The 15,678-nt window shown below is 33.4% G+C and overlaps 1 protein-coding gene across 2 annotated transcripts in view; it reads left to right on the top strand.

Moving 5' to 3' along the window:
* LOC118200802 (serine/threonine-protein kinase PLK4-like) overlaps positions 1–15,678 on the top strand; it is a 139,259-nt gene that overhangs the window by 29,203 nt on the left and 94,378 nt on the right. For both annotated transcript variants that reach the window (XM_035372765.2, XM_035372763.2), the window contains exon 3: positions 12,974–13,069. In XM_035372765.2, coding sequence (XP_035228656.1) covers positions 12,974–13,069 — 96 coding nt within the window. The remainder of the gene's footprint in view (positions 1–12,973; positions 13,070–15,678) is intronic.

Raw genomic sequence — 15,678 nt, 5'->3', positions numbered from 1 at the left:
TTGACAGTTTTTGTTGAAAGGGGATTCTGGAAATGATTGTTCATTTCAGATGTTATCTCGGATAACGATTGCTTATGCTTCAAGACCCGCCTATCCTTATCAGCCAGCTTTGATTTTCGGCCACTGTTGTGCTTTGAAAACTTTGTCTTACCCTATTTCGTGTACGCTGTCATATCGGCTGATACCATACTCCTTGCACACCCCACAAGATTTGCTGTTTCCGTAACCGATGCTCCACTTAAACGTGCTCCAACTATCATTCCTCTTTGAAACTCTGACAGGTCTGACATTTCTACTTCTCACAGAAAGTTCGATCGAAACATGCAACGCAGGTGACTGCTGGTGAGAGTCTGATACCTTCATCTTCACGCTCACTAAGTGGCAGACTTCTGTTGCAGGCGGCACGGCTGTTCTGCAGATGTGAAATACGTCATACTTTTTCATAGGTGTTCGCATTATTTTGTCCTCCATCTGTAGAATGCAGAGACTGAGTAATTTTTTGCTTCACTTTCTTTTTAGAATTCTGTAAGAATTCTCAACAGCAGAAACTATTTCAAAAGTTTTCATAATGCGCTGTTCATCAAATAAAATTCTACTCTTATGGGGTATCTCATTTAAAACAGAACTGCTTCTGGTTAATTCAAATTATAATAGCTCCTTGCTGTACCAGTGTCTTGAAATGCATTTAGGCTTTCAAAGATTATACTGACTTTGCATCCCCCAATTTTCTTCCTTTAGGCAAATTCCTATGTCAGGATTATCTCATAAGATAATAATAATAATGCATTAGTTGTAAATTTTTCTCTTAAAAAAATGAAAAATTTTCATAGGGTATGAATGTTGTTGATTTTTTTTTTAATTATATACAACTGTAACTATGATAAGAACTTTGACTATATTATTCATCATATTGCGAACTTATATTAAAATGTACTTGTATCATCGCCTTGAAACCTTAGTTTACCCTATTTATCATTTAATACCTAAAAGCCAGTGGCATAAAAACTGCATACACATAACTGTTTCGATTATCTTCCTTGATATGCTTCAGTAAAATGTTATTATGTGCAAAAGGATATTAAATTCTAAAAGTGCATTACATTAGTTAAAAATAATAAAACAAAATGTAAGATTTGAAATTAGTTAAGCTACCTTATTTTAATTTGACATGAAATTTTCAGAAGTTCTCAAAGTAGTTAGAACAGGAAGGTTAATTGACTGGAAATGCTTTTAAATTAGGTTCTGGGTAGGAATTGAATTTCACTCAAAAATCTGGAAAAACTTTAACCTTTCAGAAAAGTTTTATCATAATTTATAGAAAGGAAATAAAAAGTTTCCGTTTCATTTACAGAACTTGCATTTCTTTCTGAAAACATCTGTCATTATAATTTTTCTGTAATTTAAAAATACCAAACTTTGATTTCAGTTAACATTAACCATGCAATCAATTAATTATTAAACAAAATTCTCTAAATATTCATAAAAATTACACAAACTAAAGGAACTATGATGATTTCTTCTAAACTATCCTATGTATGCCAAACAAAGCTATGAAAATATAGTAGGAACATGAATTATCCAGTGCTTAAGAGAATTTACATTGTTTATCTAAGTGGTTGAATGTTGAAAACCTTCACTTTTCTCTAATTTTTGAAGGGAATATCTATGTAGCTTCTAAGACAGGCACACTGGAAATGTTGCAGTCGCTACTTGTTATAATGAATCATGCGAGTTCATCACATAACCAGTACAAAAAGTTCCCAATGGCATAGTAAGGCAGTTTTTGCTGTAATGGTTACAAGCTATAAGGTTCTTTTTTGGGGGTGTTGGATGCGAAAAGTCACTGTAATGAGCATCATCGGTATAATACAAAATTATAAAAATATGTTTTTTCATAACCTTATCTTATCGAATAACACTGCATTATTGCTAAAAAATTACATTTTATATTATTTATATTAGGCAAAAAACTTTGTTATTTTTTTTTTAAATTAAATGTGTTTAAACATAAATTCAAATTACTGTGCATCACAAAATTTCTTTAATCAGCTATTCTGGTAATTGGGAAAAAGTGCACAAAACTCTGGTAAATAGGGGAAAAGGTAGAAACTGTGAAAGGGAGAAATTAGCATATTAAATAGAAAGAAAAATGATTTAAATTTTTTATTTACTTTTTTTTATTCCTGTTCTGTATTATACTCCATGAAAACCGTGTAAATAATTTGATTATCTAACCACACTTTAAAAGCAGTAATGGGTATGTAGGCAACAATCTTCCCAAGAGTACTGTTGATCGTTTATGTAGTTATAGAATATTTTATTCAGGAAATATAGCTACATGAGGGGGAGAATCAATAATACATTGCATACCTCTGGCCCTGATGCAAGCTGTTATCCAACTGGGCATAGACTGCTAGTTATACACGTTTTTCAAGAGGCAAGCTAGATTGACATGATCCAAGAATGAGCGGTGACACCTATTCATCAGATCCCAAGTGGGCTATATTGGAGAGATATCTGGCGATCGCACCAGGCAAGAAAATGTTGGAGAAGCATTAAGACAAGCGATAAGATGTTCTATGTGCAACTAGACATTATTCTGTTAAAATGTAAGCCTAGGGATCCATAAAAAGAAGGTCAACATTATTGGGCACAGATTTCTCTTCGAAGCATTGCTATGCATTAAGGGTGTCATAGATGATAATCAAAGACATCTGTCAATCAAATGAAGTGGCACCCTATATCATAATTCCTGGTTTTTGAGCTGTGTGCGGAAACAACAGTGAAATGAGTATCTCGCCATTGTCCTGGACGTCTCCAAACATGTCATCACTAGTGAAACATGTCTTCACTAGTGGTCACTAGTCATCACGTCTCCAAACATGTCTTCACAAGGGCCCACCAGCGGCCAAGTGGTAAAGTCGCTGAACACAGGTAGTTCGGTCCAAGGTTCGAATCCCGTGAATGGGCTGGCTGCATGGGTGTTTTTGTGGTTTCCCCCATGTGTAACGTGTATACGAGCCAGTTTTCCTTATAAAGTCCTCCACGAAGGCATCCCTCCCCTTAGGCAGATAGCCCTCAAGGCTTTGCCATAATCACACACACACACACATACTAGTCATCAGGGCTTAGTTGGAAATAAGGTGCATCGCATTAAACAGTTCTACTCCATCTCGTTAGATCCCTGGTTGAATACATTTGGCACCACTGTAAAAGTGCCTATCAGTGTTCCATGATGAGGGGAAGTAGGCGCAATCGTGTCTGTGACCACAGCACCATTAGCTGGCACACCTGTAAATAGTCATTACAGTCACTGGTGTCCTGTTTACACGTTGGATTGTTGATAAGGTTATTTCAGGGGAAGTGAGTGCTGACTGGACAATCATTCGTTCCTCATGTTCTGTCATTGCTATTGGCTAAAGACCTTGTAGACACTCTGTATGCCATAGTTCATCTATTCTTGCCAACATTGTTGAATGGTAGCATTGCTCCGATCCAAATGCTAGCAATCCTGTGATTTGACCACCCTCCTTCTTTTAATTCAATTATGTGCCCTTTCTCAAATGATGACATTTGCTGATACTGTTTATAAACCTGTCTACAAGATACAGATGCAATCCACGTGGGTTGACAGAACCATATTGGTATGGAAATTATGCCTTAGCATTGGAATGTTCTCTGTTTTGTGCATTATACACATGTTTCATTGCCGTGCACTGGAACTCCATATAGTTGATCATTGGCTACCAAAAACTAATCATTTGCATTACTTTGTCATAAAGTGTGGCCACGTGCAGTTTTGTTCCATTCAGATAATTCTTTCTTGGTGCATTGTTTTTTATAGAGTGTGTAATTTTTTTATGTATAAAGTTTGGAAGAGAATGGATATGTTTGGGTCTCATCCCAAATAACACACACTATATTAATTTCGCTGGTTCTTTATTAATTCTCATAATTAATTACAATCATTCATTAACTCGTAGCTGTGACCAGCCCTCATACACCGTCGATGGAAATTCTCAAACTTGTCTGATCATAACATTAAAGATTCGCATTCACGGATTACATTACAGGTGCGCTGGCGCGAACATGCCGCCTCGTGTTGCAATGCGTAGCATTCAACAATCGTAATTAAGATATAGTATAAAAATTTAAACAAGTATATTATAACAATTTTGAATAAGTACTATTACAGAAAATCATTATTATAATTAGACATTTACCATATACATCAGCATATAACTCAAAACAATGCAATATAACATTTCAGTTACATAATGACATTTTATGTGAAGCACATTCAATACTACACCATAATGATAAAGATAAGATTCATTTTTGTATTGGTAAGACACCTAATTTGGTAATTGGTCGTTTGAAAGTTCCAGTTTGAGTTTTTACATTGCACACGTGAATCTTTTCATCTTTACCATAAAATACTTGTATTATACGACCAACTGCCCAATTACAAGGCAAATTATCTTTACTTAAGGCCATGTCTCCAACTTGTATATTGTTTTTCGGGCTTTGCCATTTAGATAGATTTTTTAAATGACTTGGATTGGAGTTCCGTTTTTTCCAGATAATTTCTACTAATCTTGTGATTTGTTGCCACAATTTTAACCTGTTAATGTTAACTTCTGTGATATCTGGCTCAGGAATCGAATTAATTGCTCTACCAATTAAAAAATGCCCAGGTGTTAGAACTTCTAAATCATCAATGTCTGACGACTAGAGTGTCAACAGTCAGGAATTTAAAATTCCTTCAATCTGAATCATAACTGTTAAAAATTGTTCAAAGGTAAATTTTGCATTACCAACTACACGTTTGAAGTGGCACTTAAAAGATTTAACTCCAGCCTCCGAAAGGCCTCAAAAATTGGGTGCTCTGGGAGGGAGAAATTTCCATTCTATATTCTCATAGCTCAAATAACCAGCTAAAAGCTCATCTTGTTCGTTCACTAGTTTATTTAACCTTTTTAATTCTGCATTTGTACCTACAAAATTAGTGTTAAACTTTTATCACTAAATAGTGTTAAACTTTTACCTCTTCATGCAAAGAAACGTTTCAAGGTAGCTATTAATGCTTCAGAAGTTAGGTCTGTTATCAGTTCTAAATGAGGGGCCTTGGTAACCATACAAATGAATACACACATAAACTGATATATACCTTTTCTCTGGTTTTTGTACTTACTGTAATTTCCGGAAGAAAGGCAGCATCAGCGTAAACGCCGCACTCGAGAAAAATGGCAGGGGAAAAATTAAAATTGCACAGAAACGCCACAATAGATTAAATTGCACGTGACATTATCGTGGGCCGTATAGATGCAAAATCTCAACCTATGTCCTGATATATGATATATCAGTTAAAGAAAATGCATGAAATGAAACCATAACTCAAAAATAAATTAAAGGTAAGAAATGTTGAAAATATATTTACGTTCACGAATATACTTATATTTACCCACTAAAGAAGTCCACATTTGTAATACTCAGACTATATTATAAAAAATGCTGCAACAGTGAAATATTAAATTTGGATGACAAAAGGAAATTTTAAATTTTACTTGCAAAAGGAATTACAGCAAACTATACATCATATGAAGCCATGAAAATCTGATTCTTCACTATCTGAATTAAAAACATTTAGTAAATCCTCATCTAAGTTTTCCAGATCGTCACATTCATCCTCTTGGTGTACAGTCTCTTTATCTAAGGATATAATTTCAGTTTCTTTAAACCCTGCTATTATTGACGATGTTTTTACTGATTTCCACTTACTTCCTGCCCACTTTGCAACTTCTTCATAAGATGCTCTATGCATTTTACCACCTTTGGTATACGTATGCAATCCTTCACTCATCCAACACTCCCACCGCTTTCAGACTTCAGTTTTGAAGGATTTATTACTTGACAAATCTAATGGTTGTAAGATTTTTGTCAAATCACCAGGAATTATTGCTACGGTTGTAGACAATTTTTGACATCTGGTTTTCACTTCAATGCATGCTCAAGTAAATGATCATGCATCGAATCCATTGTCAATAAACCTTTTGGTTGGAAAAAAGATCCCTTACGACACTGCCAAACTTTTTTGTAGCCACTCATGCATGATTGTTTCGCACATCCAGCCGCTCTCGTTTCCACAAATAATTACGTCATTATGAAAATCTTCCTTCGGAATAGTTTTTCGTTTAAAAATGGTCATCGGCTTTAGTTTGTCACCGTTTGCGGCACAAGCTAACACACATGTAAATGACGTTCTTTCATGCCCCGTCGTAAGCACAGATGCAGTTTTTGCACCAGTTTCACCAACAGTTCTGTTTGCAGGAGAGTCGAAAGCTAACGGCGTTTCATCCATATTTATTATCTGTGAACGAAGAAGTTTTTTTTTTTTTTTTTGTTGTTGTTGTTAAAAATATCTGTCGCATATTTTAGAAAAGATGCCTTTTTATTATGCCAGTCCATTGGTAATTGTTGTATGACTGTTGTTCTAGTACGCCCAGAAATATTTTTTCTTTTCATAAATCTGCTACACCAGCAAGGCCTTCCTTTGAAATCATTTATGTTCATTTGTTTTGCTATAAATTTTGCTTGTAAGCGAATTTTTACAGTCGAAATTGCCATTCCCTTTCCTCATTGCTCCTTTATCCAGTTTGCAAGGTCGTCCTCTATATTCGGCCACATTACAGTACCACTTCTTTTGGCTCGTTTCTGTTGTGGCATATTTTTAAGTTTTTTTTTTTTTTTTTTTCCAGTTCTACAACATCGAATACAACGTTGAACTCGTCCACTTCAAACTCTCGAGCTGCTGCTCTATTTCCACTTTGTTCAGCACGTGAAATTACATTAAGCTTAAAACCAGCAGTATAGCTTCTGTGCCGTTTAGGTGCCATTTTCAAAATTTTTCCGCTCCTTTCTTACTTAAAAACTATCCAACATATTCTTGTACCCAAACTGATGGGATCTGTATCTGGCAGAATGCCAAGAAAAAATCAATTCATGTCGAAACAAAATATGTCTGAGTTTGTTATTGCGAGGCAGGTGGAGTCGTGTCCGCCTTTGAAACAAAATTGCAGAAAAGGCAGGGGTGGGGAGAGGATGGGTCCTGGAAGATTCATCGAATGGTAGAGGAGAGAGACTATTCAAAATGATGAGAATGCTGATTTGAAAGGGGGAGAATGTTATTGTTCTGAGATCTCGTTTAGGGTGAATAAGGCATGTAGGACCGTTCAAGGGAAAGAATGTAAACAAAATAACATTCACAAAAAGCAACTGAGTGGTCTTTTGTGTGGGAACAGCACCAGTCTATGTACAATTACAAGGCCATCCAAACTATGTACAGTGACAAAGTTATTCAAACTGTACAATGACCATCATAGGAAATATTTTATTTTTAGTGCACCTAAACGCCGCATGGGTAGAAACGACGCACCCGCTGAAAATTTAAGTTTTAAACACGTAAACGCCACAGCATTTCTTCCGAAAATTACGGTAATTTAGAATGGGCTACAGAGGTCAACTCCAGTACAATTAAATGTAAGATTAGATGCTGTAATTCTTTCCTCGGGTAAATCACCCATGATTTGCTGAGCTACAATGGGATTAGCTTTAAAACATGTCGTACAATTTTTCTACAAACATTTCTACCATTTACAATCCAAAATTTTTGTCTTATATGATATAAAAAAGATTGAGTACCCACATGCAAATATTTTAAATGCTAGTAATTAACTATTAACTCTCTTAATTTATGTTTAGAAGACAGAATAATACGAAACTTTTTCTCGTAAGTTTAATTGCTATTTCTTAATCTATTTCCAACTCTCAGCAGTCCATTACTGTCAATGAAAGGGTTAAGATTTTTAATAGAACTATCTCTTGGAACAATACCTGATTTTTTAAGACCATTTATCTCATTTATAAAATACTCACCTTGCACTAATTTTAATAAAGCTTCTTCAGCTGCTCTCAATTCTCCCACTTGTAAATTACCTACCTTCTTTTGTCCTTGCTTACAGTTCTTACAAAATCTAAAACAAAAACTTATAATACGGATTAACTTTAAATATTTTTTTCTGCAATTAAATAAATTATTAAAAAAATTATTCACATTTAGATTTAAACATGTTGAAAGTTCAGAATCAGCAAAGTTTTTAAGTTCATTACTGTCCTTTTGAGTAATTGCTTCAGGTATAACTCTTATAGGGTACTCATCCTTCATTAAGAAGTCAGGTCCGTCTACCACAGTTGACTTAGTTGCAGTCTTTCGGCAGCCATATCTCTAGATATGAGATCTGATTTATTTTCTTCAGAAGCGATACGATGCCACTGTGCAATTTCAGTCAGTTCTTGTATCTTTGAAATCCGGTTTGCAACAAATGTCTTGAGCAGATGTGGCTCTTTCTTGATCCATGACAGCACAATCATAGAATCAGTCCAAAGGTGAATAGCAGTAAGCTCCAATTTTAATGATGATTTCACTCTATGCATTAGTGTAGCTAATAGCACTGCTGCGCAAAGCTCAGGTCTTGGGATTGTAGTCTTCTTTAGGGGGGAGACACGCGATTTACTGCCCACCAACCTTGCTGATGTGGCTTTACAGTAGGTAACTGCTCCATAGGCGGCGTCTAAGGCATCAGAGAGACCATGTAACTCAATCTTGATTGTATCTGGTTATAAAATACATCTTCTCCACTACCTTGCAGTTAATTAACATCTATGGAATTTGTTAATTAACTGCAAGGTAGTGAAGAATTCTTTCCATTCTTTAGCCTCCTTTTCTGGCAGAACATCATTCCAGTTCAATTTTAATGGCCATAATTTCTGCATAATTATTTTTGCTATAATTATAACTGGGGAAACTATACCCAATGGGTCAAAGATGCGAGATATGACAGATAACACTTGCCGTTTCGTAACCTTTACGTTGTCTTCGATTTTAACGTTGAAGCTCAAAGAATCTTTTTTTAACTTCCATAAAATACCCAATGCTTTAGATTTTTCTGATTTACCAAAGGGATATGTTTTGTTGTTTGTTTGACATAGTTCAGTAGCATTACTACACCACTTATGGAGTAACATACCTTCACTCTTCAAATTGCCTATTAACTGATTTGAAGTTCTAACGCAGAACCTAGCGACTCAGCTCCAGATAGAATATCGTCCATGTACATGTCTTCTTTCAGTACAGTTGCTGCTAAAGGAAATTTATCTCCTTCGTCCTTTGACAGCTGTACAAGTGTCCTCATTGCTAAAAATGGTGCATTCACAGTACCATAGGTAATGGTGGTTAACTCAAAGTTTTTAACTGGCTTATCAATGCCTTCTTTCCATAAAATCCTTTGCAACTTCCACTGATTTGGATGGATAGAAATAGCTCAATACATCTTTTGTATATCTGCAGTGAAAGCAAAAATATATTTCCTGAATCTCAGCATAATTGAGAATAAATCATCTTGTATCCATTATATTGTATAGTATATAGAGAGTTTCCTTTGGTTGTCAAAGAAGAAGTATTAAACACTACCCTCTAGGGAGTCGATTTACTTTTCTCTTCTCCCCTATATACTCTATGAGGAATGTAATATGATCCTTGTTTCTCCTCGCTTTCACTCACCTCAACCATATGTCCTAACTGTTGATATTCTTTTAAAAAATCTGAATATAATTTTAAATATTCGTGATTCTTTACTAAGCATTTCCATAAGGAATTTAATTTACTCGTTGCAATTTGTTTAGAACTTGCTAAAGTTTCCAGATCCTCCTTTAATGGTATTTTAACAACATACCTTCCGATTTTATCTCGTGTATCATTTTCTACAAAATGTTTCTCACAAATTAAAGATTCTTTGTTTTGGGGTTTATCAGTTTCAATATTCTCTAATTCCCAAAATCTTTTAAGAGTTTTATCTAAGTTGTCTTCTTCCTTTATCAACCCACAATGAACCCTGTTTTCAGTCTCTGTTGGAATACTTCCAGACACAATAAAACCAAAAACTGTATCTTGAAAAATAAGATCAGGATTATTTATTCGAATTTGACTCTTTCAAAAGTTCATAAAAAAACTCCTGCTCCCAACAGCATATCTACCCTTTCTGGAACATTAAATCCTTCATCTGCTAACTTTAAATTAGGAAGATCTTGCACTGAAATTTTAATTTTGTGCGAAGGTGTTAAATCAACAGTTATTTTTGGAATTACTAAAAAGTCCAAATTCTTTATAAGAGTTCCTTCTTTATTGCATATCGAAGCATTAATTTTATGCTTTATTGCCAAAGTAGCATCATTTATTCCCAAAACCGAAATGTTTGTTTTTCCTTTCTCTAACTGCAAATAATCAATAAAATTATGTGTCAAAAAGTTTGACATACTGCTGCCATCCAGCAGACACTTCACTCCTTATCCATTAAAAAACATACAACGGTTGAAAGCAAAAATGTATTTTGTTTGTTCGAATAATTGCTAATAAATGCCTTTTGAACGAACTTCTGTGCATTAATATTCAAGGTCGATGAGTCATCTCGTTTGGGAATGTTGCAGTCAGATACATTTGTTTTGTTTTTATTTTGTTCCGATGAAGAACATTCTTTCTCCTTTACGACATTTGCTTTCGGAAAACGAATAGTTTTGTGATGCCGTTTTTGACAAAAACAAGAATATTTTGATGGTCAATTTGATACTGCGTGCATATGTAGACAGTTAAAACATAATTTGTTAGATTTCACAACCTGTACTCTATCTTGTACCTGATATTTTAAATACGACGCACATCTGTGATTCCCATGGCATAAAATACAGTTCTCTGTTTTAACATCTGACAAAAACACTTTAGCTACATTTTTTGAGCTGTTATACTTACGATTAACATGAGAATTCTCAGTAAGAGGTTTTCCTCGTGACGTTGAAATATAAATCTATTTCTTTACCTAACTCACTAGGTGAAAACCACGAATCACCTTGCCTCACTGAAATGTGAGAAGCTGTTCCCGTATCTAAAGATTGGTATAACCTATCTGAAAGTATTAGTTGTTTGAGGGTCTCGAAGTCAGTTACCTTCCTTAATTTTAAATAATAATCCCAGGTAGTAACTAAATGTGAAGCAAACTGCACATGAGTTTCATGTGGTTGTTTAACAGTTTTTCCAAAGTTTTCTAAACATGAATATGGTGTTGGCTGAAACTCCTTCAGAACTAGTTCTTTTACTTTTTCATAATTTGCTATATCCTTATCATGTAAATAGGTTATTATATTCAAAGCTTTGTCTCCTAACAGATTTAACAGAATTATTAGCTTTATTGTCCTCCGAAACATTTTTGTAATAAATGCTCGTTCTAATAACGAAAAGAAAAATCCCCAACTCTCAAGCCGTAGAGGAATTTTTACAGTTAAGGTTCTGATACTTTTTATTAATTGATCTAGTGACTTTGATTTTGTTTCGATTTCGCTTACAGCATCAAATTGTGTTTCTGCTTTAAGCTTAGCCAACTCATTCTTTGATCTCTCAAGTTTTAGTGTTGTAGTGTTCTAACTCGACAAGTTTTTGCTGTTTTTGCTCTTCTTGTTTCCTGTTTTTGATAATAGAGTTTGCTATCTCTTTTACTAAATCTTGTTTAATTTTAAAAATTTCACTATTCTCAATAATATCAGTTAAATCTGCTATAGTCATTTTTTTGTCAACATTTAGATTTATTTCTAAGGCATAAATCTTCTTTTTTAGCACCCTTAAATAACATTGTTATTTATAACAGAACAAAGCACAGAATGTACAGAATTAACAAGAGAGGAATCACTTACCTTTGCAGTGATTTACTTTTGATCCTTATCCAAAATCAGCGATATTCGTTGAAAAGAACAAGTTGGGAATACTGGCAAACACAAACACTCCTGCGTTCTCAAAAATGAAACACTTTGTATTCATGCACAAAACTCAATCTCCGGCCGACTACGACCAGATATGTTTGGGTCTCGTCCCAAATAACACACACTATAATAAATTCGCTGGTTCTTTATTAGTTCTCATAATTAATTACAATCACTCATTAACTCATAGCTGTGACCAACCCTCGTACACCGTCGATGGCAATTCTCAAACTTGTCTAATCATAACATTGCAGATGCGCATGCGTGGATTACATTACAGGTACACAGGCGCGAACAGTATGTAAATTATTCCTGCTTTACAGAAAATTTTCTACTTTCCTCCTCCAGAACTGTAATCTAACTTTATTTACCCTCTGACTGGCACAGGGTTTTCCTAACAAAGCCCAAATTTCCAAAAACTGCCTTGAGCTATTTTCTTGATTTTAGTGCCAAAAATTTCCCTATTACTTTATACCTATATTTATGAACTTTTAGTGTATTGCCTTTAATTTTTTGAACATATTTCAAAATGCATGTATATATATGTTCTTACAGACATCACAAAAAGTATTCTAGCCTGTATATGTATATATATATATACAACCTTACTGGTTAGAGGGTTAACTATATTACGTGTATTAAACTATATAATTTTAAAAAATGCTGTGCGTTTGTTAGTATTACATATTAGATTTAGGTACTGTTCTGTTATCGGGACCAGATTCAGAAATTTATGAATGTATGTATGTATATTGTGTGTATGTATACACACACATATATTCGTACTTACATATATATATGCAAACATAAACGCATCCATACACACATACATTTCTGAATCCAATCCTGATAACAGAACAGTGCCTATATTTATTCAGGAGGTCATACATAAATCCCATTGAACTACAACGATGTGGTATGCATCTACTTTATTTTTTTAAGGTTTATATATATATATAATATAACTATCATTAACATTTTCATCTATTTTTTTGCCAATACCTGATTTTACCAATACATCCAATACCTGATTCTACAGTATTTTAATTTTATAGAAAAGTTATTAAAATTCATATATCATTGCAAAATTTGAAAATTGTTTGTTTTTTAGATGTGCAAAAAATTCATTGAACAAAATAAACTACAGCGACGTATTGAAGATGAAATCAGAATACACTCTCAACTGGATCATTATGCAATTGTTAAGGTAATTCTTGTTATGCACAGTAGTTAAAATAATTGTTCTTCATGTGTATTGTTAAGGTAGTCTTTGTTTTCTAAACTAATTGTAGTGCATTAAAAAGTTATTTGATTATCCTATGCATTACTTGTAACTACGAAATATGTTACTTTATTGTGTATGCCAGTGGTTTCCAAACTTCTCCGAGTCACGGCGCCTTTTTTTCAATTAAAATGTTTTCATGGCGACCTACCACAAGTAAAGATATGACAAGTTATGTGTAAGAGATTAAAAAAATAAAACTCATATAGCTTCATTATAACAAACAAGAAGTTATATAACACTAACTATACTATATAAGATAATTTATATCACCATTTACTCATATGAAACCCAAAGTTTAATTTTACTAGACTTAGATTATAAACTGACTGAAACTAGCCAGCAACACTTGCTTATGCGTAAGATCTTCCAGAACAGTCCAAATATCTCATCTACATTAACAGTCAACCTAAGTTGAGAACACTGTATTTGCATCCACCATAAAATGTAATTCTACCATTTTGAGGTGTGATATTGTAAATATTATGCTATGAAATATAAATATTATTGAGCAAAGAGAAATCAATGAAAAATCGATTATGTTACATCCAGCTTTTTATTTAAAAGTTTGCTAATATCATGTCAATCATTCGATGACCAATAGGAAGACATTCACTTTTTTGGCATTATTGGTGAAACTGCAAATCCCAGCAACTCTGACCTCTCTTCACTTTCGATGAGAAAAGCAATTAAAGCATTCACTCATTCACTGAGCGGGTGGAGCAGAAAGCAATTGTTATGGTGTCTTCTTCATCTTTGACATATGTATTTAATTTCAAAACATTATAAGGCTGGAAAACCACTATGCAGTTGTGAAAATATGGGAACATTTTGCATAATTTTGTTTTTTCATACTTTTGCTGCTGATTTGACTGGCATTTCTGTGGCAAGCATAAATCGCATGAAATCTGAACTGAAAGAAAATTTTTAATTTTTGACTTTGGAGGGAAAAAGGACCCCACGCAAACTCAAATCAAATGACATGGTGAGCTAACCTTAGCAATAAAGCAAAAAAAATTTCACCTTCTTGAGGTATAGCACAATCGTATGTTGCAATTAAAAAGCCGCTGCATTGCTGGCTTACATTTGTAAGAATATTTTGCAGTGGGGACTTTTTTTGTAGAAGGACAAGTGAAAACAAGCCATACAAAATATCTAGATATTTGTAGCTTCTATTTTATTATAATTATTATTATTATTTTTATTTTTTAAATTCAGTTAATTATGAAGCTTTTACAATATTTCAATATTGCCCCTGTGAAGAGGCCGTGGCTCCCCGGAGCACCACAGCGCACAGTTTTGAAACCACTGGTGTGTGCTTTACAAAATAAAATGTAAAACTTATGTTACTATGTAAAAGTGATGTTTGTAAAGTATTATTTTTGATCTTCAATTTTTATATATTTGTTTAATAGTTGTTATTACTATTTCTAAGACTGTAATTAAAATTAAGCATGTGTTTAACTGGAAAAAAGAATATGTTAGTTTTTTTTTTTTTTTTTTTTTTTTTTTTTTTTTTTTTTTTTTTTTTTTAGGCTATATTGGCCAACAGTATCTGTTTTTAATAAAAAGACTACTTTACTGCAGTAGTCATATAGAAGTATCTTAATTTAGATGCAATAATATCTTGATATTAGAAGGGAAAATTCACCACCTCCAGCTGAGAAAAATATTATATGCTGTACAATGTTATCTAAATTGATGCTTTTAGCAAAAAAATATGCCTCTTGTTATTCTAAACTGTAGCCAGCCGCAACTTCAGTTTTCAAAGTCAATCTCTTTTTTATTAAGAGAGAATATAAATAAAAAGTTAAAAGATAAGTTTGTAAAAAGTACTTTGTGAAAAGTACTGTAGTAGTCCTAGTATGCACAGAAAACTAATGAGAGGTGTGTGTGTATATTACAAAGTTTATGCATAGAGGTGTGTGTGTGTATTACAAAGTTTACATTGAGTTAATAAGGTTAAAAGCAGAGGTCTTGAGGGAGGAGCATTTTTCTCAAGTAAGAAAATACAACTCACTCCTACAATAATATATCACGATTTTGAAATTTATTTTTAAACTTGATGGAACAGCCACTTTCTTTGAATTCTATACAATGCTTTTACTTCTATTCATCTCACTTAAACTCTATTTACTTAGCTTAAACTCATCTTACTAAAAAACTATTTTGGCATAATAATTCTTACTTGAGTAAAAGAGGAAACACCTTCACATTTATTAATTATTGTTAATTGATCAGAGGTTGGTTTGCTGTAAAAAGATCGCCTCCTTCCCTTTCAGAAGTCAACTAATTTCTGGTCAATGACAATAATTACTTAGTTTATCGATTACATTTTCAATTTTAAGTATATCTTTTTAAAAGTCTTCATTTTCAATTTATTCAAGATTCATTTTTGGTGTTTTCATTTCAAAATTTTTTCAAGAATCAATTTTTAAATATGCTTCTAAGTTACTTCGTATAAACTGAATTCTAACTACCTTTATCAAAGGAGATAATGCACTAAATATCCATTTGAAGAGCCATTACATTAT

Source organism: Stegodyphus dumicola, chromosome 7, assembly GCF_044657685.1.
Source record: "Stegodyphus dumicola isolate Sdum_Otavi_A_Nest chromosome 7, ASM4465768v1".
Classification (NCBI taxonomy): Eukaryota; Metazoa; Arthropoda; class Arachnida; order Araneae; family Eresidae; genus Stegodyphus; species Stegodyphus dumicola.
The sequence above is the reverse complement of the archived record's forward strand: the minus strand, read 5'-3'. Positions and strand labels throughout refer to the sequence as shown.